At 38.4% G+C, this 25883-nt stretch overlaps 1 protein-coding gene across 2 annotated transcripts in view; it reads left to right on the forward strand.

Annotated features, from left to right (window-relative positions):
• Positions 1-13: 13 nt before the first annotated feature.
• Positions 14-25883, forward strand: part of GOSR1 (golgi SNAP receptor complex member 1) — a 33600-nt gene continuing 7730 nt past the window's right edge. Inside the window, exons 1-7 of one of the 2 annotated variants that reach the window (XM_010573688.1) lie at positions 14-76; positions 605-719; positions 2457-2544; positions 2764-2871; positions 4007-4098; positions 4290-4364; positions 19981-20010. In XM_010573688.1, the coding sequence (XP_010571990.1) occupies positions 46-76; positions 605-719; positions 2457-2544; positions 2764-2871; positions 4007-4098; positions 4290-4364; positions 19981-20010 (539 nt within the window). In that variant the 5' untranslated portion in view covers positions 14-45. The remainder of the gene's footprint in view (positions 77-604; positions 720-2456; positions 2545-2763; positions 2872-4006; positions 4099-4289; positions 4365-19980; positions 20011-25883) is intronic. The other variant, XM_010573689.1, reaches the window with a different exon arrangement.

Genomic DNA, 25883 nt, shown 5'->3' on the forward strand with positions numbered 1-25883 from the left:
GGCGGCGCGGTCTCTCCGGGCCGCGGCTGACGTTGGACAACAAAGATGGCGGCGGGGAGCAGCAACTACTGGGAAGGCGAGTGGGGCCTGAGGGCGGCGGGGAGGGGGCGGCTGCGTGTCGTGGGGTCCTCCCGGGGCACAGCTCGGTGCGGGCAGGGCGGAACCGCCGCCGGGTTCCCTCTGCCTGCCTCTGGGGGCCGGCGCCGCCCGTTGCCGGAGGCTGCGGTGGTCCCCTCGGCCCCGTAGCCATGAGGCGCCGGTGCCTGGCTGAGCCCCGCGGCGGGGAGGCCCTGGGACCCGCGATGAGGGGGACGGCACCCCGCGCCGGACCCTCCCGCTCGGGTGGGACAGGGCCTGTGGGTGTTCAGCCGTGCCCCCGCTCCTCCTTTCAGCATGGGGTGCTCCCCCATCTGCGAGGGTCCCCCCTTTCTCTGTGGGGTTCCTTTCTCTGTGGGGTTCCTTTCTCTGGGGTTCCCGAGGGGAATGCGCCACCTCCGCTCGAAAGCACCTCGTTGAAAACGCGTCCCCCAAAGGCGTGGGGTCGCCGTGCGGGTTTGTGACTTCTTCCCCCCCTCCCTTCCCCGTCCTCGCCCGCCCCGTGCAGATCTCAGGAAGCAGGCGAGGCAGCTGGAGAACGAGCTGGACCTGAAGCTGGTTTCCTTCAGCAAACTCTGCACCAGCTACAGCAGCACCCGAGACGGAAGGCGCGACAGGTATAGGTACTAGCCCGTTTCGTTACGTTTTAAATGCTGCTTGTGGTACTTGGTTCCTTTTTAAAAATTGCTGAGTGCTAGTCCCACCTGTGGCTTTTAGGCTTAGCTTCCTAAGAAGCTGATTTCAGCACTTCTTGGCACTGGTGTTGGTTTTGATGCAATATTGAGCGATATTGGCATGTGAGTCAGGAAGGTGCGTGGGCTGCCGTGGTGCATCGTGAGAGCGTATGTGTCACTAGGGGAAGCTGAATTTAAACTTCAGTTTGTAACTCGGGGGTTAGTGTGCGAACTGATGATAGGGCTTTTTAATGCTCACTACATTGACTTTATTTTCCAGTTTTTCTTGCATTAAAGTAGCAGGAGGTTTTCAGGGATTCCAGTATTAGGGCAATTTAGCCTTACACCTCCCAGGTGGGCTGGTGTAGTATTTGTAATCTCTGTTTTAATGATAAGGGAACTGGAGTGCTGAGCAGCTGTGACTGGTCCAAGGTTGCGCAGGGGACTAGCCCTCTCTTCAGAAGGGGTAGCTGTTTCTTTCTGGCTTTCTCCTAAGATGAGTAGTGAGAGCTATATATATATGGGGGTTTTTACGTGTATATATGAACCAGATAAATATATATATGTGTGCGTATATATACATATATATACGAGTAATTTCTGTTTGCTTTAGGCAGATTCATGGTTGACTGAAGAATTAATGTGATAAAACTTTTCAAGTCTTTCTAGCTTATGGGTCAGAGTTGAGGTCTTCCCTGCAGTTCCACAGCACTAGTTATCAATTTCTCTGTCCCTGTGCACAACCTTTAAAAACTGCCATTCTTTGCTTATTAACCGTGGGTCCCAGCATTGAGTATTAGTTATGAGTGTGACTACTGTATGTATGTGTGTTGATATTTTTATTTATTTAGTTAGTTTGGTGATTGAATCACTTTTGATCCTTTTCCATGAATTTCTGGTTCTGGAAGCCTGAGAGTGCCTCAAGAATCATCACGTTACTCTTGAATCAGAGTCCCAGTCTCTCTCTTGATTCTAGCTCTGTGCTCTTACTTGCCATGTATTCTAATTGTTTTACTTATTTTTGCTGTCCTGTGCAAAACTTACTTCTCTTACTCTAGTTACGGTGGCTTACCAAAGCAAAGAGTAGTCTCTGAAAGGTATTAGTTGTCATACTTCTGCAGGTTGGCATACAAAGCATTGTGTTTCTATTCTGTTGCTTAGATATGACTTATCATTGTGGTTTTAGTTTATTTTAAAAAGCATAGAGAAGGTGATACTGTATGAAACTGTAATTGTGATAAATTGTGTGGTTTGTATTGCTCTGTAGAACACTGACTGCTTAATAGGTCAGTGGCTTGTCCTAGCACTGTGTTATTAAGGTGTAATTATATAGCTGGTGTAACATACTAATAGTGCAGTGCTCCCTCCTGCCAATAAATAAATAAATCAATCAAGCTTAAAAGCTGGGGGGAGAAGAGCATTGGTGCTAGACATGTGCTGGTAGTAGACAAGTGTTTGGTGTCAGGCAAGGAGAGGTTATATTTCCCCCAGATGATACTGTGTCATTAGCTCAGATAAGAGTTAAAGACATGTATGATAAGAAAATGTAATTTTTCTGAGCTTAATTCATCTCTCTAGGAAACCTGGGTAGTGGAGCTTGCCAACACCTAACACTAGTGTTTCCGTATCTCTTGCATTCATGAAAAGATGATGTACTTTTCAGTAACTGCTCCTCTTTTTCCTTAGCTCCGACACAACTCCTCTCTTAAATGGATCAAGCCAGGACAGAATGTTTGAGACCATGGCTGTGGAGATTGAACAACTTCTGGGAAAGGTAACTCAAGTTTATGTGGTTTTACTTCAGCATCTAGGAAACACTGCAGTACAGGTGTCTGTGATGAATATTAGGAAGTACTAGTGTGAGCGATAGACAAGTGTTTCTGAAGGTATGTGTCTGTCATTAGAGTTAGCTCCTTCAACTTATGCGTTGTAACTTTCTTACAAGAATAAGACATTTCATGGTTTTGGGTGTTTTTTTTTTCTCTTCCTCTAGCTTACTGGAATAAATGACAAAATGGCAGAATACACAAATAGTGCAGGAGTCCCGTCCCTGAATGCTGCACTGATGCATACATTACAGCGTCATAGAGACATATTGCAGGTAACAAACACATGACCTTCTTGCTTTTATTTTGTTTCTTTGTTTGGAATAATTATTAGCAGTGCTGATATCGCAGCATGCTTGAGTGTCTTACCAGAAGATTTAGATGCCACCAATCCCATCTCACTTTTCTTCTCTCCAGGCATCCCAATCAGTGAACTCTGAGTTGAAAAAATAGCATTTTTTATGTCATATTGGTGGCTAGTACCTCACTAAGAAAAAACAGTAAAGCATGACATCTTATGTAGGTATCTTTTATATAGCAAAAGGGGAAATTATCTTGTCTGTGTGGTCTGTCACATAGCAACATGAGAGGGAACATCACGCTTAAGAAAAATATGATTGTAAAACTATCTAAACTGCTAAAGGAAGTTGAAGGAAGTGTCATGGCTAAAGCTACTAATTAGTGTTCTAAATCAACCGTGTTTCAAACTGGTGGTGTTTTCATGGCATACTAATGTTAAAAATGCATGTTTTATTTGGCTGGTCACATACAGTTTGATTTGTGTTTTGCATCTGTGCAATACACAACATAAAAAGCATAGTATTTTGTAAATGCCATAGCATTTATATGAAAAATAGTGCTGAATGTTTACAATGGTTTTGGTGGACACCAGTTGCCAGTTAAGTTGGTTTTTGAGAGGTATCAGCTGCCTGAAATGTTTTCAAATGTAAAATTGTAACTTGAACATAAAAAAAAAAAAAAAAAAAAAAAGAGAAATCGTCTTCACTGTTCAGAAAGGACTTTTTTTTCATCTGGTGTAACTTAACAAAATAAACCCAAGAACATCTTCATCACACCAAATAAGTAGGTTTTACTAGGGCTTCTGATTCAACTGGTAATGGGAAATTCCAACACAGAATGATAATTCATCAGAAGGGTGTAGATATATGAAATTGGGAGAAGGAGTTATGGTGGATTTACCTTTATGACCTTAGCTGTAGCTATCAGTGAGTTTTAAAAATACTTTGCATTAACTTCCCAGCATTTTTGATGTTAATTTCATAAGTTAGTCTTGCACTTTGAATTAGAAAACAGTTAAATGTTTTAAAAGATGGTTGGATCTTACTTGAGTATATTGTACTGTTAAATTGATCTCAGGATCCTAATTTAGGAATAATTGTTTCATTACAGGATTATACACACGAATTCCACAAGACCAAAGCGAACTTTCTGGCAATACGAGAAAGGGAGAATCTGTTGGGATCAGTACGAAAAGATATCGAGTAAGTTGTATCGTTTTTTATAGCAATGGTATGGGACTGTCCTTGGAGGGAGAAGGTGGAAACCCTCGTGTAGCAGAATACTTGGCGTAGCTTATTCGTCTGTGCTCTGAATAAAGCAAAATGTTACTTGAATTCACAACTCTTATTAAGGTTGTGTTAAGATTCTGTTTTGTTTTGTTGTTGGGTTTTAGATCATATAAAAGTGGGTCTGGCGTGAATAACAGAAGAACAGAACTATTCCTGAAGGAACATGAACACCTTCGAAAGTAGGTGTTATTTGTTATTTACTTACGTTGGAGGTGTCTAACTTTAGTGGGGGATGAAACATTCTTAATTTCAAGTATGAGTGAAAGCTTTGTCTGTTTGTAGTTATGTATGTCCCCAATCAATGCCTTGCAGTATGTATTCTGTGACAGTGCTGCTATTTATGCAGCTGGATAAACATTTATTGCTTATGCTGACTGTGAAGTGCTTACAGTAGGTAGTAGTCATGGTAGTTTTCGGTGATTTTGACTTTAGGATCTTGTCAACACTAAGTGACATCTATACGTTGTCTTCAGTGGGCTTTTGCAAGTCACTTGTGACTCAGACTTCAGCTTGGCCTCCTCTCTTAAGAAAGTAGATACCTTTATAGTATACTAACTGGGATAAGGGTTAAAAAACAAAACAGAAAGTCCCAATGATTTAGCTGTTTTTCCATTTCTTCTGCTTTATTTGTCAAAGTCAGACAGAGAAGAACCTTTTTTTTGCTTTTGTCTTTACTGAATGTTTACAAAAGGCGATGGAAGAGACTAATTCCAAAATTACCTGTGTACTTCGATATTTCCAAATTGACTCTGGTTTATTGGTCAAGACAACAAGCGGAATAGAAAGCACATTCTTTTTATTCTTGTTGCAGAGAGGGCATTAAATTATGAGTAGCTGTTTTGCATGTTTCCCATTTAGCAAAAGCAGCACAGTCCAGTAGAAGAGCACTGCAATGTTTTATGTTTTCTAGACAGTCAAGGAGTAGCACTGATCTTTATGCCTCTGTGTTCTTGACTGTAGTCATGCTAAACCTCAGTCTTACACTAGAGGGCAGGCTTTCATTTAAAAAAAATAAATAATAAAAAATTGCCTGTGGCTTTCTCAAATGTGCTTTCTTAAAGATAACTTAAACTTCTAGCCTGAACTGCACAAAAAGCTTTTACAGGAAATTAAAACCAAATTTTTCGATTGTGGCTTACCACCAGTTCATCCTCAATTGTCTTTAATACCTTTAAAACTTAGAAGTTAATTGATTTAAAGCTTGAATTATGACTTTTGTTAGGTTGAATTCATTATTAAATGTGCATGATCAGGAAATGTAAAGTTTCCAGGAAAAAAACCCAATCTTAATATTTTGGAGGTGAATGTTGCCTGAAATGTTGTACTTTGAAAAATCAGTGTCAGTTTATCTGACTAAACCTGATTCTTTCTAGATGTTGTGTTTGAGTTTTTTTAATTTGCTTTGTTTTTTTATTGGAGGGGTGGTAAATTCTTTTATACATTTGGCATTTTGTTAAAGAAGGCTACAAATAAAATGTCTCTGGAGCTGTAAAATATACTTCTGAGAAACTGACATTCCTCTGAGTGCAGTATTTTGAAAAGTTTGAAACAATGAAGAGAGGAAAACTTAAACCATTTTGTAAACGTTATCTGGCAGATGTCTTCGGAATTTGAGCCTAGCATTCAATGAGGCATCGATTACTTTGATCTCTTTAAACATGCTGAACTCTCCAGTATGTTTTTAGGATAAAAATGCATGAAAAATAGAATTACATAAGGTAGTTTCAGAAACAGTTGAACCATCTTCTAGCTGATTATTTGGAAATGTCAAGACATAAAAAAACCCCCATGACACTGAGAAAAAGAAAACAAATAAATGTGAGTTGGGGATCTTTAAGAAACAGGGCCAAAACTCATCATGGAATACTACTGCAAGGTGGAGATAACTGTAGGGTGTATGAAGAAATCTGGTGTAGAAGCAGAAGACAACCTTGGCCAGAAATCAAAGCTTGCAAGATGTTCAAAACTTTTGAATTGAGAATCAGTAAGCTCAGAAAGACATACTGGCAGAGGAAATTATTAAGGAGTTTCAACATATTTGTCTTCAGAGAAAGCAGTTAATGAGCTATTAATGTCAAAAAGCTGTAAAAGCTAGCAAAAGGTCCCAAGAAATCACCAGAAGCTGGCAGATTACACCAAACATGCTCCTAGGATAAGCTGACAAGCTTTGTCTGAGTGTTGATGCTGAATATTTGCAGTGCAGTAAGTCATGGTGCTAGACTAATTGGTAGAACTACTTGATGAATATATATACATTATGACAAAGGCACTACAGTGAAAATTGAAATGTGTTTTTAGTGAAGTTGTGAAACCTATGAAAAGAGCTTGAAAAATGGAGATGGGAACATCAACTTTGCAAGTGTATTATTATATGCTGCAAAGTAATGAACTAATGCCACAAAAATTATATATTTGTATCAAATATTGGAGCATTCTCTTGGTCTTGACCCTGCTTAATTTATGATATTAAGTACTTTAACCTGTTACATATTTATTCCATGATCTGATAATGGAGAATATATGAGCTATTACCCCAGTGCAGAGTACCAGACTCATCTGTCAGCCTTTTTCTTTATGCACTACCATGTGAGATAGGGTAAGCGGAAACTTGAATTTACTCTTGGCGGCATTTTCCGTGGATGCTCTTCAAAAAGCATGCTGGCAGCCCTAGGCGGTATTGTTTGTGGTGGTATCTCACTTGGGAGTAAGAGTAGGAGAGCCAGAAAGCTCTTCTCGGTAGGGACTTTGGAGAGAAGCTGGACCTCTGCTTTTTGCCTAAATCTGGCTTTTTATTTTTCTGTCACATTTTGAAGATCATCTCTTCTGGAAGGACTAAGAATGAAGGAGAATCTGTCTGTCTTAATTTTACATATGTAGATAATCATTAAAAAGGAGGGGAATTAAAAAATCTGTGAGTACGAAGTTTTGATGAATAAAAGGATCCGACATATATTAAGCACCAAGGGAATTACAACAGCTGAAGCACTGTGCAAACCCTCGCTATGCCTGTAATACATAAAACTGCTAGCCATTAGGCCGTGAGGATTGTGCATCCATTTGGATTCGCTTTGCCTGGGTGGGGCTGGCTGCTGTGTCAGCGCTGCTGGCACAAGGGTGTTGTGCACTTTCACGTTAGGATCATGGTGCTGCCGGGGCAGCCCTCAGGTTGGGGGCATGCAGGGCTCTGCTCTGCTGCACCCCAGTTCTGGGAGGGTTAGAGAAAGCATATCGTGTTCTTCTCTCTTCAATGGAAAGCTTCACTGCTGGTTCAATTCATTTTATAAATTAGCTGATTTTGAGTTTTATTGGGAAAGGAGATTTGTCTAGAAATTATATTGACTGTAGGTGGGAGAAGATTTAAGGACAGTTTTACCTACCTCTGGAGAGAAAAACAATAATGCCTAAATTTTTAAATAAAAATGTTAACACCTGTTAATTAAAATTAATTAAGGCTAGAAGATGGGTCTTGTCAAATATTGATGCCCTGTTAATATTTTTACCTAATACCTCAGATCTTTTGGCATGTCAGATGCTTAAAGAAATACCATATCTAGCGTGGTCATGTTTGCAGTTGATTTTTGAATGCTTGTTTTCTCAGGTCTGTGCCATTCAGTAAAGGTGTTTGTCTCATCTTTTCTGTTTGTATGATTTTGGCCAGCGAGGTGAACAAGTCATCCTTTTTCTTGTAATACTCTTTTCCATCTAAAGAAAATGATTTTGATGAATAGATCTAGCTTAGCATTTTAAAAACTGCTCTGAAAAGTGCTGCCTCAGAGGAAGGAGTCCTGTCAACTTAGTGTTTGCCCTGAGAAATTCTGCAGTTATTAATGAGTTATAGTCTAAGCCAGCAAACAAGGGACTAATGTGTTTGGTTAAATTTGCAATATTGCCTATGTATGTGAGTGAAAATTTCCCTTGGGTTAGTACTTGCATTGTATGTGGATGGTATCGTATCAGGTGATACTGATGAATTTGTCTAAAAACTGATGAAGGCTTCCAAGGTTTAGATAGAAATTACAGATTTTATTACCTATGATGAATTCTTTGTAAAACTAAATGAAAACTAGACCACTTAGTGGTCGCCAGGATTTGCTGTAGTAGATTTGTTCTGTCATTGTACGGCCATTGTATGACTATTGCTTTATTACTCAGCTCCAGTGCTCAAAAATGAGACGTTCGTCCTTTCCCAAAAGAAGTGGCTGGTGGTGAAGCAGGTGCCTGTGCTGGTGCAGATATCATTAGCTGTGTTTTTAATTGTTGTCAGAAGACTGCATGTTTCTGGTGAGTGTTGCTATGCAGGCATCACTCTATCCAGTAAAAAAAAATAATTTCAGCTTAGAGTATTAGGTGTAAGTGATGCAGGTAAATGAGATGAACCTGCTCAAAGTGTTCAGGCTAGCTAAGGACATAAAACATCCCTGTGTGTCTTAAAATGTTTAGCACTGGGAACAGAGAGGGTAGGGGTGCCAGAGTAGGTGGGTGAGAAACTTGAAAGGAGAAAAGGAGAGCAAACAAATCAGAGGGATGTGTTCTGCATGTGAAAGAGAAAAGAGGAATAAGAGAAGTGAGCAAAAGAAATAACGGGAATCTGCAGCAGTTGCATAATGGTGCTATTAATAATACATACCTGATTCATGGAGATGATTAGGATAAATTAATGTTTGTGCAGTACTTCATATATGTGAAGTATTCTGGAGTACTAAATACTTTTATTACTATTATTATTGCATTTCATTTTTCAGCAGATTTCAAATTTCCTGTTGTTGTTTGGGCAGAAATGGCCACATTCAGTAGAGAATAATCACCGGGAAACTGCTTTCAAACTTTGTTCGTAATACAGTCCAGATCTTAATAGACGGAGTGACTTGTTGACCATTTTTCCTCTGAATATTGATGTTGCTTACAAATTTTTACTTCAGTACTGATTTGTACAGAGAAGTCCACTTAATGAGATGCAGAGACACCTTACAAGGGTGTTTGGTTACAGGTGTGTTGATCTTTTGGGAAAAAGCTACCAGTTTTCTACCTGTATTTAATTTCCTTTTCTTTTGTTATCCCTGTTTTCTGCTCCGCACGCCCTGATTTCCATTCACTGTGCTGCTGCTGCTGCTCAGGTTCCTCTGGATTTCAGTGGACCTTCAGTGTTGGGTTAGAACCAGAGAACTGCTGTTGTCTCCCTTTCCATCTCATCTCTTGCCTCCAGTTGCAGGGGGAGAACACACAGATACTTGGGCGTTAGCTGCTCCGGCTGACACATGGTTCACTACTGCATCTCCTTCATCTTCTCTTGGAAAGGAGACTGTAGGAAAAACAGCTAATTCACCAATTGCTTTTTCCTTCCCAAGGTGGTTGGGGAAGCAGCAGGGAGGGAGGAGTGTGATGAGCCTCTTCCCTGGGTGCCTGCTGGCTGCTTGCTCTGCAGCCTCAGAACTGCTGAGTTCCACTTTAATCAGGTCCAATAAGGGTTTGTTGTTTGTTTTTTTTTTTTTTAATTGCAAAACTTGCCTCTAAATTGAACTTATTTTTTGTTCATGTCAAAGCAGAATGTGGTGTTCTTGTCGGTCCGTTCCCTTAATTTTAATGCAGATTTTAACTGAAGCAGCACTTCATAATGAATAAATTTCTTTGCTTTATAGTGGTTACGAAAATACCAAAACAGATCTGCTGTGAAAGGACAGTACATGCTATCCATGGCCTTGGTTTGGACTGTTTGCCAAGAAGCACCGAATACGGTGTAATTTGGCTGCAGACTTGCTGTGCAATAGTAATGGAAGGCTGCAGCACTTTATCTATTGAACTGGAAGATACAGTGCAAGCAGAGATTGAGGAATCTGGGTTAAAATGTTTCTCTGCTGGCCATTAATTGCAAGACCTCTGGCATCGGTGTCCCACTGTTTTCCCAAATGCAATTGACTTGTTTTCTTTGTTTCTGGAGTAAGGAAGTTTGAGAAACTCTTGCATTAAAAGTGCGTGCTAGTGTCTCAGCTAGCCAGTCAGGATGAACTGCAGCAGTTACCTTACTGACTGACTTACCATTGAATATCTGTAACACAGACTTTTTGGGCAGGGCTATATGCTCTGTCTGAGTGACAGCACAGATAAAATGTTTTTCAAGGAAGAGATTTGAACAATGGAGGATTTTTGGTATTGCAAAAGCTTACTTAAAGGTGCACAACAACTTGTACCATAATCCTGTTTCAAAATACAATTCTATTTTCTCTTTCTGCTCTGTCTCCTATTGCTGCAGAGTTTTCTCGATAGCAGTTATGCATCAGTGATTTCTTCTGTTAGCCTTATCTCTACATGGGATTGAATGGGTTTTATCGCCAAGCCTGCTGGCAGAACCTCTGTCTCTTGAAGATTCATGGCAGAATGACACAAGGCCACTTCATAAGTGGCTGGATTGGCTTCCCCTGTAATAGTCCCAAACTGAATATGAGACTTGGGCATGTCATATGCTTAACTGCAACACCAGACTGAGCACAATTTACCTGTTTTCTTATTTTAATAGCAAACACTGCTCAATGAGGGAGACAGTTCATGTCTTCTGGAAAAAAAGAAACTTCACTGCTTATTATGTGACTGTAATTATATGACTCTATGAGCAAGTTACTGAAGTACTTTAATGAGAATTTGGGGAGGTTCAAAACTTGCAGGCAATGAAAGAAGATGCTCTCCTGGGTATTGTTATTATTTATAAATAACTTAATAAAAGAACGTGAAAATCAGCCAAGCACTTCAGGATTTAAAAGAGGTTTTCCCTCTAAAAATAGCTTGAGCTTCATTAGAGTAAAATCAACTAGTGCTTTTCATCTTCCTGTGCTGTATTTATGACTTAAAAAACCTACCCAAAACACTAAACCAAAGATTATATTTGTCTCATAAGGTTTATTTGCATACTTTCTTTATAGTTGGATTGCTTTGAAAAACCACTGTAATCAATAATTTCCCTGACACTGATGACTGTTGTGATATTTTTATACCTCAATGTGTCTAAAATGAATGATATTTGAAGAAAGACTGGGGGGACACACCAAGCAAAAAACCCAATGAACCCACCACACACATGCACAAAACCTGGTTTGGGGTCTTCCTTTGTAAATTCCAGTACAAAATTGAATTATCCGGGTGACAAAGGATGCAGTCGCACAGGTGTTAGCATAAGGAACCTCAAACCCCTTGTTTGCTTTTCATCTGTATAAAATGTGAAGGTTTATGCATGAACTTCCATGTACCCCTGGGAAAGAGGCTACAGGAACTGAGGTCTTTATGAATGTCTGCAGAAACTGAAGAACAAACCCTCACAACACAGTGTGAAAGATTGCCTGAATATATCACAGAAAAAGAGTGGTTGGGACTAAAACTCAGCTCTGGTTTTCAGTTTTGGGCTTTACCTTTGAAACAGCAGGATGCCCTTGATTAGGCAAGAGGGAGGGATATAAAACCACACTTCAAACTTCAGAGCTCTGTGTTTGCTTCTGAAGTTTCTTGCTTATTTCAGAAATAAACAAGTCAGTGATGCATGTTTTATTTGTTTTTAGCTTTCCTTTCAACACTGTTTCCTAACTAGGACAGCTTCCCCCCCCCCCATGGTCTGTATTGAAATTAGGACTTTGACAACTACTTAAATCCTTCTTACATGGGTTGGTTCTGAAAAGTAGGTGCATCTTTTGAACAGGATCAACAATTGTGGAGTTTTATAGAATATCTTTTGTGGAATCTGAGAATTACTTATTATTCTAATGCAGCATGTTGGTTTTTTGTTTTTTTTTTTGTCAGCATGGCTGCGTACTTCATTATTTTTTAAGGCCAGAAGTGCTTGCTTATTATTTGCTATTGGAACCTGCAGTAAAAACAATCTGTTGAATTTCATTTGATGTGGATGGATATGTTAAATAATGTTTATTTCCATTTTTCTGAAATACAGACTGTACCTCTGGAAAGTTATCATGTTACTGTATAAAAGTAATTCTTGAGTTTATTCAATTGAACCTCTGTACTAATGCATCAGAAAGAGGTTCTCATCATTCTTGGCTGCTGAATGATAGGCTATGCAGGTATCTTAGTGTGTTGCTTCACCAGTGATTTGATAAAAAGCATTGCCTCCTGTCTGCTGAGGGTATATACTTTCTATCAAATCCATGATGGTAAGCAGAACTAGATTCAGATTCCCACTAAAGCATGCCTATTGTAGCCTGATAGTACAATTTTGCTTAGAACCTTTAAAGGACCTTAGTTTTGTTGGCAAGTGAAAGATGCAGAGTGCTTTCCTCTCACTTGAGAGACTTGTTTATATTGGGAGAATTGGTTTATTTTGGAAGAATGCATCTTGTTTGGTCTTAGATAAAAAGACAAGCCTGAGAACACAGTGAAATTGGGTCAGAAGAAAAATGTTGAGATCTTCACCCATTAAGGAATTGCATCCTGAATTTGGATTGTAGATGGTTTAAATGTAGTGTGCACTTTAATTTCTGAACCCCAGGTGTTCATTATATTGTACAGTTAACTATGCAGTTTTAAGAATAATTTTCTGAAACTTAATGAACAGGCAGGTGGGTAGTTGTAACATTAGGTACTTTGGTCAAGTCCTGGATGAAAGCCATATAGCTTTCTACATCTACCAAACAAACCCTCAAAACCACAGCAGGTGAAAATGCAGTTAGGAAGCAGAATAAATTTCTATCAATGTGTATTTTAGGGTTTTGTACTAAATTAAAATTGGGATGTCTTCCTAGGGATAACTCTCACTTCATTTCTGTGTTAGCTTCACTGGAAATTAAAAAGATATTAATCACAATGTTGTTTATGTGATGAGGCTCTTCGGAAGACATTCCCCATTGTGTTCTGTTTTCTGGGTTACTTAGGAGTGCGTGAGTAGTAGAACAATTTTTTTAGCTTTCTCTAGCTTTAGTCAAAAACCACTGAGCTAGAAAAGTGGCACAATCTTTTTTGTTACAGTACAGATTATAAACCACTTGTGTGTCTTATAAGTTGGCTATCTATCTTGTCTGTGTGTGCCCAACAAATCAGTAATGACAGGTTATCTTGGTAGAGCTCATTTTTTGTCAGATCAGAGTTGGATATCAAAGGCTGTGTTGCTTGGTGTTGAGGGGTTTTCCCTTTAGTTAAAGGTATAATCTAAATTATATGTTTTAAATCAGAGGAAATCATGAAAACAGCACTCCCATTGAATGCTAGTTCTGCATGCACCATGTAAAATTTGAGGAAATGCCGATATAGTCCATTAGTAAGTTACTGGAATTGTTCTGACAGTTGTGGTTACTGATAATGACTTACAGTAAGGCCTGCCCTTCTCAGTTCATTTAACTTTGTTCCTATGGGTAATATGGAGCAATTATATGGGAGGGTCAATCTATCCAGGAACTTTCACAACCATGAATAGAGAGCCTCTGGAAACCTCATTATGTGGCTGTTGGTGCCATCCTGGCATTGGCTTTATGCTTACTAATAGGCAACCAGCTGCTGCACTTCATTTAGACGATAGGAGCTGTTTTCAATTTAAGTTTTTAACTGCGTTCTTTGGGTAAACTGTATACTGCAGATTATCGAGAAAGCTCTTATTTCCTTATAGATTTGCTTTAAAGGAAGAAGTATTGCTGTTGCTCACCCTCTTGGGACTCTCAAACATCAGGCACTCTCCCCAGTAGTCTTTGTATGTGCCAAAGAGCTTTCTTGGCTAACTCCTCTTTTTGCAGAAACATTTCTTTCACTCTGTTGATAATTCCCAGACAAGTCCATGGAGTTCAGTGGAAGTGCAGACTGTACCCCTTGGAAATCCAGGAGAAACAACCTGTTGGCGTTCTCAGTCCTGTGAAGGTGGATCCCTGTGTTCAGGGATCTCCCCGCAAAGGGAGGGCATCCCTTGGTATTTGCTTGCATCCATTAAATTGTTCTTTAAACTGAGTTAGAACAACTAATCTTTTCATTGGTTACAGTGCATATGTAGACATGTTTACAGATGTTAGACAGCTGCAAAGAAAGTACTTATGTTAGCTTATCTTAAGTCCAAATCGTTGGAATTGATAAGCTGTCGAGGTAGCTACTTAGTGATGTAGCTAGGAGTCCAATTTTTAGTTGATTTTGTGTCATAGGATTGCAGGTTGGCAGGAGTGGGTTTCACCAGTTTATTTTCCTGGAAATCCTTTGGCAGATTCTTCCCTATGGTGAAAAGCATGCCTTTTGCTTGTTTTTTTTTTCTCATATGCAAGGTACATGTGAACCATCTGGACAGAAATTCAACACCAAATAATGTTGGTTAAATCCTGCCTAGAGCAATGGATTATGTTCCAGTGCCTTTCATTCTAGATTTAACAAATTGCTTGCATTGATTAAAAGCAACGTGGGGATGTGCTATTGTGCTTTTTTTCTTTTCCAATTTTGCAACTATTCCTCATTGTTATTGAAAGTGATTACTGAGTGTCAGACTCCCCAGTACAATGATCTGCTGAAATGAGATTACTTGCATGTTCAGAGTTTGTAGGTGTGATGTTGTTAATAACGTATTGGTCCTTTGGAGCAAATCTATACATTGACTTAATGCTCATGTTTGTGCTGGTTTTTATGTTTGATTGTTGTAGGCTCTTATTTAATTTTGCCTACTGCAACAGAAAGCATGAAAACATTGTATCTCCTTAGCATTCAGATTTATGCTTTAATTAACATATAAAGGGAACCCACAAAAGATAGCAGTCTGCATCGGTATTTGAACCTTTCTCTGCTTTCAGAATGGTTTCTGTGGGCAAACTGTTCATCCCTGATAATGCTCATTTTACCTCACGTCTTTGTTTTTGGCCAGCTAGCTCTTCTTATGCTGGAAATGTAAGATGTATGCATCGTAGTCAAATATATTCCTTTTCCTCCCTGTGCTGTTGCATGCTGTGCATTCGTAGCAGGTGCTACTTCTGCTCTTCGATAAAAATACAGGAGTGAATTTTGTGGGGTCTGCACAGTCCTCTATTATAAATTTTCTCTCTTTGGCTGTTGTATACCCTAGGTACATTTGTCTCGCCACGCTCTTGTATTGGGTCTCAGTCAATGAGTAGGCTTCTACACCAATTTTTGTCTTCATTAGCAACTGTAGAAGACTGTCCAATCTGGATATGCACCTCCAGTGGAATTCGCTCTTTCTTTGACACTAAATTGAACCAAGCTTGAGACAAGTCTGATAAAATCTGGAATATCTTGTTTGTTATCACAGGAAAAAAAAAGTGTTCTGCTTTACATTCTTCTACTTAAGTTTTTAAAGAGCTTAATGATCTTCTGAATTTTTTAGATGATGAGGTACATTGATGGCAAGCAGAAAAAACATGTTGGAGCTGGGTTTTTTGTGTGTGCACACAGTGTTTCTTTCACTTGTGAGTTAGGAATGATTATTAGGATGGAAATAACTGACTGTATAAGTCTGATTTGCTTCATCATAATCTGTATATTTGTATTAGAGTATCAAGTATGTTTTGCAATATTTGCATTCGTGGAAGCTCCACATTGCCTGGTGATCCAGGACTATGAAAATATGAAAGATTTATTGCAGGCGGTTTGAGACAGCTGAGACTAGTGATTGATCTTGCAGTTAGAGAAAGAACAGAGTAAAATTATTATTTCTGTAATTATTCTTTATGAAAGTAAGAAAATTGTTAAGTGCTCTATTAGTTTATTCTGCAGGGTTTTTCCCTAGTCCTTTTAAATTATTCTTTGTGATAATATTGCCCTTAATTTCATCTGAAGGGTTTAAAGTGCATTGCGAAGTGAGTTGTGTGCAGATGACTTAACTGCTGTATCTTGTTTCTCTTGACAACTGCTTGTATTGGGTATCTAGCTAGCAAGTCAGCAGTAAAATCTGTGGATGTGGGAGAAGCCCAGTCCTCATCTAAGTAATTGTCTATATTACTGAATTTTAATTACTGGCGTAGATATTTGCTTTAAAAAAACAAAGAACATAAAATGCTTTCTTTAGTTGTAAAAGCTTGATGTGATGGGCAGGCTTCTTTTCTATCCTAGAGGCATGTTTCACTTAATTTTTCCTTTGGATTAATTTACCTGTCTGCATATTTAAGTGACAAACTGCACAATCTTTTCTGAAGACAGCAGTTGCACAGAAGCCCCATTATTTCATATGCATAACTGCCACTGTTGGATTTGTGCCATTTATTACAGTAGGTGATTGCCTCAGCATCTTTAAGCGTTTCTTTTGTATGGTATTTTTAAATGGCTTTGGCAAAGTGCCGTCTGTCTCGACAGGTGAAAATGCATAGCTTATCGAAACAGATGGCCAATCAGATTGATATTGCCCAGGACCATCGTTTGCTTACTTGGATGTTCATAAGGTAACATCCCCTGGATTTGTTGTCTTTGCTTGGAAAGCAGAACAAAGTCAAGAGGGTTTTTGTTGTTGTTGTTGTTTTTAAGAGCCTCTTTTTGTAGAGTTTGGAATGTTAAGCAAAATTACCTCTTTCAGTGTTATTTTTTAGTCTGTCAAACAGTTGAAATGAACATTATTCATAATTGTGAGAAAACTTATACTTGTGTAAAATGGGTTATTAATAGTTAGAGATCTGCAAACTTCCCTTGGGTCTCTGGGCCCTGTTGTCTTTTGTGTTCCTGATCTTCCTTAAATCTGACTGTTACTTTCTATGGTTATGAACTGTAAAACGAGGAAACAACTGCTTGCTTCTGTTTGGGTATCACTGTAAGCGACCATTACAATCTGTATTTGCCAAGAACTTTGAAGGACTTTAAGAGATGCTGTATGAGTGTATATTACTGCCTTTAGAAAAGCCTCTAGCGTCTGCTTAAACTGAACTTTTGCAGGAAGCACTAAATTTAACAGATGCGCAGATTTTTACCATAAAATGTTCCTGCTCACGCTGCCTTTACCAAAACTTCGGGGAATGTCACTGCCATTTTTTGCTGGAGTTTGTTCACCTGCTGGAAGCTTGCAAGTAGAGACGTTTTTGGAAATCCTCTCAGGGCCGTCAAAAGATGATGCTTCTTGGGGTGGGAAGAACATACTGGGAGTTGTGTTCAGTAAATCTGTATGCTTCCCAGCTATTTATTTAAGACTATAAGAGTTAGTTCAGTCTGCCCTTATCTATACATCAGTCATTCTGAAGAAAATTCATATGCACCTCATCCTTTTAAATACTTGGGGTGACCTCCATGTAAGTTGAGAAATATCATCTTGTGACTTAAGGTGCCTGTTAAATGCCTTGTGTTGGCACTTGCATCTAATGTCCGTGTATGCTGGTATTAAGAACTATTTATTACTGGGTTTATACATTTTTATTAACTTCTGCGTGTCATGATTTTACAGGTAGCTATGTTTCCAGGGTTTATTTTTATGTGTATACATACTTACATATATAAAAAATAATGCAGTATAATATAATTGAATCTGAAGCTCTTAAATACTTTTTGAGTTTACATCTCTGATTAAGTAATAAAACTGCCTAAGTACAGCTTTCGCTAACATAAAAAGCAGTTAGTGTCTCTGCTGCAAACTGGCAAGCCTAATTTTTGTGCTCTGAAAACCTTGGAGAACATCCTAGTTCACTTAAGGTCTCTGAATGTGTTCCCTGTCATCTTCAGTTCATCAACACGGAAACACTATAATTTCATCAGTTAAATGGACAAAGAGCTGGTAATGCTGGTGATGATTTTTCCAGGGTAGCAGGGTTTTTTTTTAATAGGACTGTTCTAGCAGTGTTTTGTTCCACAGAATTTTTGTAAGTGTAACTTATTTCCAGCTAGGCTCCTGATATCTTTTTGTTGTTAATAAGTTAAAAAAAAAAATCAAACCTTTTTTAAAAACTGTGCATTCTTATGCACTATTCTTGCTTTTCAGACTGTTTTCTGATGTTTATTCTTATTATGTACTGCCCACATAATACACTTGTTTGTTAGAGACTATGTATGAGAGGCACATTCTCAGTTGAATTTTGTATCATTGAGAATCAGCAATTACAGAAATCTTTAATGCATTACTTTTCTGTTCTGCTTGCCTTGGGGACATGCTGTGAGACTTGAAACTGCTTACATCATTTTGTGTACATAACTATGGTGTTTTACTTCTCTGTGCCAGTGGTAATAAATACCTCACAGTGAATGAAAATGGTTTTATTTGATTAAACCGATGTACTTGCAACTGCTGTGAATCTTTGGAGTGTGGCTTTGTTTTGGGAGCAGAAGGAAGTGTTCCAGTGTTTTCAGTGTTTGCTGCCCCAGTTGAATTCCTCTCAACTTAAAATTGGGCAAAATATTTTTAGTGCTCTGTGTGCTGTCTCCATATTTCAAGCCATGGACTAGACTGAAATAGCAACCTTCATGTTTTCACTTCTCTTCACAGACAAATAAGGACATTCTGTTAGCATCTCCCCCCCCAGCCGTTTACACACGCGCACGCACGCTGCACAACGTGCTCCTTTGCCGTGCCTCCAGCTGGAGGTGTGGGGGGATCTCCAGAATTTCTGTGGGTAGAAGAAAAGTTCCAAATTGGGCAGCTCTGGCTGAGTCAGAGGCAGAACTGTGCTGCGCCGGAGGCTGTTGATACCTTCCCTTCTTGAGGTGGCAAAACACTTGGAACAAGGAGGATGGAAGATGAAGACGGTCGTGCCCTTTCAGTGTCTTTTAATCCTTTTAGTTTGGCAGCAAAAAACTCTGCTTTAATACTGGAAGCAATATCCACTACAACATAAAACTTCTTTCTGTCAGATTGATTTCCTTCTTAAACTGCCAACTCACGTTTTTTTCAGTTATTCTACCAGAGTCTGCGTAAATCTATGGGGTAAACGGAGCAATTGTAGGGATGCATCATTGTTTCTGCAATATGGGAATCAGGGATGCAGTCACCTCTTCTATGTCAGTGTTACATTCTAGATACTGATTGCTGTAACAATATATGTTTTTCTGGGATTTCATAATTGGCTGTAAAACAACGATTAAAAACCTGTATATAAGTTGAGTACAGAAAAAGAGAAATTGCTCAAGTCTTCTGAGGATCTTGTTTGTCATCCTAATCTCGCATATCCATTTTTTAAAATGAAATGTTCTCTCTGTGGTGCTGTATTTTAGGCTGTCCTTTTCCCAGCGATGCTACATAGAAACTCGATTAATGTGTGGCAGTGAGGGAGAAGGGGCACGTGTTATCAAGGTCTTTCTCTTACAGATGGTCTGTATTCTGTTTCCCATAAGCATCACTTAATTCCCATCCAACTGATATTACTACAGAAAGAACTTGCCTCGTTAACAACCATAAAACAGTGTTTGGTAAACTTGCTCTGAAGCAGTGTTTTGAGATGTTACTACCTGGAACCAAGTCTCAGCTTTTATTTTTAATTAAGTTTTTTGAAGGGGTGGGCAGGAATCACCAGGATTAAAAAGCAATAAAATTAGGTACTTCCTTCTCCAATACTCCCTTCCAGACTGTCCTGGGCACCTGGTACACACAGGCTCAGTAAACATTAATTAGCTGTGAATCATGGAGTCCGTTCCTCTTTTTCTGTCTTCTCAGTCAGTGCTTTATGTGTTCTCTGGAGCATCTGCTCTCGCATACAGTTAGGAAATGCTGCTCCAGAGGACACTATGTGCATCTACTCCAAAGACTCTCATGACGTATACCAAATCTATGTAGTAGCAAAAAGTGACAACATCCTGAAGTAAGACCTTCTAAGGGCAAATTTGTTAAGGCTTATATTATGGTGATCATTGATTTAATAATCTAAAATAATACTTGGTTCTTGTTACTTTTTTTAACTTCATTTTTTTCCTTTTGGCTTTCAGCTCAGATCGACTGATAGAAGAAACAATAAGGTAGGAATGAACTTAACTAATTTTCATTATTATCTGTACAATCAGCATTTCCATTGAATTGTGTCTAAAGATACCAGTCATTTTATTTATACAATAACTATATTGTTTGCAACTCATAGGCAGTATTACAGTGAAGTGTTGCTGGGTTTTTTTCTATTCAATGTTGACGTAATGGTGTTGCTTAAATATTTTATTCATCCTAGTTTAGAAAATGTGCATTTCTGTTCCAAGTTGAATAGCCCCTACAAAAAAAAGGGTGATGATCAAGCAGAGCGAATCTCAGGTTGACCTGTTGTGGGCTATTCCAATAGTCAAGCTGTTTCTTCTCACAGTGACACTCTTCTACAACATGATTTTTCTGTAATCCTTCAGTGTAGTCAGCACCCTAGTGTGCAGCTGATATAGGTAGGGGCTTCTTCCATAAGCGCTTGAGAGGTTATTGCTGTTGTATAGTTACTTATCTTCTGGGGTTTTTATGTGATTTGAATACTTGAGTGATACCTTCTTTAACTGATGTAGGAATTTTAGAACTGTAGCATCATGAATTACTTTTACCATCTGCCCTTCCCAATCTTCCATTGAACTCTGGGATTTTGCAAACCAATAATTCAGAGTGCCCAACTTAATGGTTTTAAATTTTAGATTATTGCTTTAAAAAAAAAAAGGAAGAAAGCAAGCAAGGTATGCTTTCAGATAATGCATGAACTGGCATAAGTGATCAAGAGGAGTAATTAGAGGTGCAGCAAGGCTCTATGTCCATTAAGGGCTAGCTAGCTTAAGTACACACAGCGGGCTCGGCATAATTAACATGGTGGAGGAATGTGTTAAACCACATTAATGTGCAGTGATGAACCAGAAGTGGTCAGTACAATAACATCTGAAAATGTGGATATAATCTCACCATAGCCTCATAAAGGTATTTGCCAAACAGCACAGTTACTGTGAATGTTTGTTTTACTTTGGGTTCTAGTCTTTTTCTGATTAAAAATCGCCTCCTTTATTGCCATGCTTATAGCCCTACTTTTCCATCTCGTAAAAATACTCAACGTTTGTTGAATCTCTTATTTGCTGCCACTCCAGTAACTAGAGCATTAAACAACATATGGTGATTTCTTAAGCTTAATATTCTGCAAAATGACTTGTATTTTATCATTTGAGCTCTTCACCTAGCCTCTTGATTATGTGTCATCAGAGAAGTTTGAGAGTATGTGCGTGTGTGATAAGTGAACCTCCATGTTGATTTACCTGTGCAAGGGAAATGAGCCGTGGCAAACTGGAGCTCAGAACAGGGCAGCTACGTGAATACTCGCCCAAGTTCCTGCATCAGTTTTGAGCCTACTCAGAAGCTCCACGCGTAGGAGCTCCATCAGTAGGTGTCTTGGCTGGTTTAAAACTGCTTTGAGTTTCATTTGCATGAGCTCCAGTCCTGCGGTTGACTACAAATCAACTTACCTCCACAGTGACTGCTTCTCATGCAGTAGTCCCCTACCACGCGGCTTGGTTCAAAGCTCCTTGGTGCTGTTTACTGAAAGCGTTCCTTCTGTTAATAAATTAACTTGGATTTTTAAGAGGCTGGATTTCAGTACTTCTTGTTGCACCATTTATTTTCTGTAGTAAATGAACTTCTTGTTGCAGTTGTTGCCAAGAATGCATAAAATTTCTTCTTGTAGAAAAAGAGCTTGTTTAGTAACTACATTGAGCAGGAAATGTAATTTTATTTATATCATCTTAATTCAATTCTGACTCGGTTGAAACCAGGGTCAATTTTGTTTGGTTTTTTTTCCCCTGTCATCCCCAGTAATTGCAAGTATTCAGGTATGATATTAATTGGTGGTAAACCCTGCTGCATTTGAAGTGAATTTACCAGATAGAAATATACCCAACTTCTGATGATCAGTTGCTTTATCTATTGTAAACCAAGTAAAAGAGGGAATTGTGCAGGGTAGGCTGTTTGAATGCAGATTCCTTGAGTGAAGTGAGATGTAATTAGCTTATTCTGGCTACTGATACTGCTCCGTCTTCAAGGTTTACATCTGCTGTAGTTCATTACTTATTATTTGGGTGTATTTCAGGAAGTCAAGACATCGCTTTTTACTCTTTTAGGGGTTGTTATTAAGTGTGATTCTAAACACTGGAAAGCATTTTTCTGTGCATGCAAAGGCTTTTGTTGACAAGCTGCATACCGGTGACTCCATTGCCAGGACTCTAGAGTTAGCACTAATTGTGAAACCCTTGCTCTAATTTTCTGTAGAGAAGAGAACTGAAGTAGTGCAGAGCCCGACCCTCCCAGTGTGTGGTTCCTCCACGGAAATAAACGTAGGTGGAAGAGAATATATGGGCACCTAAGCTGCAATGATGCAGTAACTAAAGCGATGAGTAGGGCTGTCATTCCAGATGTTTTGTTAGTACTAAACTTTTAATCAGTTGTTAAATGAATTATGTGACATGGGTTCTTACTGCAGCATATTTCTTTCCAGAAACGAGTGGGATGTGGTACTTTGTACTGCAGTTCTTTTGGAACAGTGCTCGCTTCTCTTGGCCAGATTTAAATACAAGCATAGATTTTGCTTAATATGTTTGGTGTTCTCGGGTTTTCATTTTCAAACATTATCACTTTTCCAAAATAGCAAACTATTTATTTCTTGTTTTCCAACAACTTACATTTTTAGGTTGGCTCAGTTTGAATTTTTTTTATAGTTTTGCATGTACAGTGTGACAAGTTCTTAGGATTTTATTGTAAGACTGTTTCTGAGGCTTGATTCAGGCTGATTTGTCAGTGTTTGTATAATTAACAGGTTGGACTACTCTACTTCCACTGTGAAGCTAGACCAAAACCATAGATTTAATGTTAAAAAAATAATCTCCTTTTGTATTTGGGGTATTTCTTTAGGTAATAAATAGGATTTAATAAAAGGGAGAAATTCACTTGCATTGAATCTCAACTTTACAGAATGGAAAGGCATGAGTTAGGCTTCATCAAAAGACACAGTAGTCTTTAAAGTAATTTGAAAGATATTGTGTGTGTGTACACATATGCATATATACACACGTGTATATTTATAGATATTAATATAGATGTATGTATACGCAAAGAATAAGTGACATAATCTGAATTTTTACCAATTTAAAACTAGAGCTTGCATTTCTATGCAGAGTCACGGAGTCCATTCCCTTAATCATAGACGTTGTCATGAATTTAAATGAGCAAGTATGATTCATGGAGTACGAAATGAAGCAGAAGTTCCAGTAATACATGAATTATTTGATTTTTAAAAACATGTCTTGTTCCTTTAGAGCTTTGTTTTAGTTCTTCATCAATGTAGATTTGACTGAGCTGTCTCAATGGATGAAGCAAGGAGTTGACTTTTTGGTACGTTTCCCTTGATAATATGCTGTATGTATATGTCTGCTACACAGAGTGAAAATACCCAACAGCGTAAGCATTTGTCTAGGTAAAAACACTTTGCTTCAAGTCAAGCAGCATTAGAAGTGTATCTCTGCATGTTAGACTGGTTTGACTGTGATAGTAGCTGGAAGTGTTTATTACTCTGGACTTTTTCATGCCAGTGAAAACTGCAAACTACATACAAATATCAGTTTTACTTTTGAAGAGAAATTGGGTTGCTTGCATACCCACAGCACTACTGAACATTCAAGGACAAACTTGTAAGTGAAATTTTGAGGAAATATGGCTGCAGGCATAGGCATTTGAGATACTCCTGCTGATTTGTGGGAGAGATGGGTGGGCTCTTCGTGGCTGTGACCTCGGGCTTACCTAGAAGAGATTTCTGCAGCAGTGCAGCACTCTAATGTTGTACTTCAGCAGTGCTTTAATATTAAATATAGAGAGTAGAATACCATCTGGTTTTAGAAACTTGGTTTACACCCAACTCTAGTAGTTCAAGCCAGTGCAACACTGAGACTAGTTCATGCTAGTTTCTAAATGAAATGTTAAATCAGGGTCATCTTGATTCCAGTAAGAAGCATTTAATCTTTTATCATAAATGTTGTGTAGAAGTTTCAAAACATAAGAAAAAGGTATTCTTGATCTGGGGAGATTATGGTGTCGAATAGCTAAGTGAGGCCAATATTGTGAATGGGAAGAATGTGATTATAATTTTTTTAAAAATGCATTTGTCAGTGAAGAAATGGGAACAGTAAGTCAATGAGCATATGTTAGGGATGGGAGTGAAACCAAAACTGTCTAATGAAGGATATGAAAAAGCTTCAATACTTAAGACTGTACAAGACCAATCAGTGGACTAGTCCCCAGGAGCTGTGTGTTTTGTGGCAGTTCTTAAATTTAATAGTCTCATTTACAGATATAAAGGCTTAGGTAAACCAGCTCATGTTTTGAGTAATCAAATTATACATGAAGAACTGTGCTTTGTACTTGAATTTTGACTTTTTAATGGTAGCTAGAATCCAGTTAAAGTCTTGTTCATGGATATCACAATGACATTTCATTACTAGACCATATCATATTAAAAAATGGTAATCACTACAGTTTTTTTTCTTCAGAGCTCTTCAGTAAAACCTAGCCCATTGAGCCAGATTTCTCAAAATACTGGATAAAAGAAATGAAGAAGGTTCCAATCTTGTAATATGTAAACTTAAACAGTTACATCCTGCCTTTTTTATATGACATGGACACTTCCACTCCTCAGAAGTTAAAGCAGGAACCTTGTGTTCCATGGTAATCTGTAATAATTATTTCCAAAGGCATTTTGGAGGTGTCTCAGGAACACTTTATATCCTGGCAATCATCTTGTATTTTCACTTCTGTAAATTAATGGATGCCTTAATGAGTCATTGGATGCATCTTATGAAAACATGTGGCTTAATTCAGGAGTGCTTTGAGAAATGTTGTACTAAAACTTCATCTGGACAAGTATCAAGTCAGTGTGGGGGTGTAAGATAAGAAGCTGTAGGTTACTGAGCAAGCTTTCCTACGTACAGCTAGGAAATTTTTTTTTTTCCGAACTTGGTTCCTAGTAATTCAAAATTTCCTGAGTGCTCTTCTCAACAGCAAATGTAATGTTTTTGCGAGTTTGTTGCTTTTTAGAGGATTAAAATACCTGTATGCTGAGTTGTAGATGTATATAATCTGTCAAATGCCATATCTTTTCAGATGTGGTATGATTTGATGGTACTTACTGTTCTAATTTTGTAGCCCGTTTTTCAGCTCTTGATGGTAACTGCTTTTTCTGTATTGATATACAGCTGTTTATTCTCTGTTTAGAATTTCTGTTAACACCTTCTCCTAGATGCTTTTCTTTGTATACTTGTCCACTGTTGGGTAGGCAATGATTTGATTCTTCATTTCTCCTCTAATCTAATTTTCCCTTTCTTTTCTTCTAATTTTAGTCCTGAAAAGCCTGTCCCATGTAATCAAATAACACTGTTGCATTTATGGGTTAGTTGAGTTAGTATATCCACAAGAACAAGCATACACAATGAGCTGAGTGACAGTACTATGCAGTCTGGGAGGAGAAGCTTTGTAAACTTTCTTCTGTTGTTTTTGCAGAAACGAAGAGAGTATTGATTAACTGCTTCTGGTAACCCCTTTATAAACACCAAGGAGGTGACTGCAAGCCCTGTTGCTTCCAGTTAACCATGAGTTTCATTTTTACTTTGTGCTGATTTGGCACTTGAAAAGTACAAAAGAAAAAATGCTAAATAGCCAGCTGTAAATAAAAAATGCTTGAAGGTTTTTCATAGTTCTTCCCTGAAACTTCCTTTTTTTTTTTTTTTAATCTATTATTTCAAAACTTAGTACTAAAATGTTAAATCTGTTCTTATAGAGTTGCTGATTGAAAATGTCAGGGTTTTGCCTACAAGTTATCAAACTGTTTATATTCTCTTTATGACTG

Source organism: Haliaeetus leucocephalus, unplaced genomic scaffold (assembly GCF_000737465.1).
Source record: "Haliaeetus leucocephalus isolate CR32 unplaced genomic scaffold, Haliaeetus_leucocephalus-4.0 Scaffold395, whole genome shotgun sequence".
In the NCBI taxonomy this organism is placed as follows: Eukaryota; Metazoa; Chordata; class Aves; order Accipitriformes; family Accipitridae; genus Haliaeetus; species Haliaeetus leucocephalus.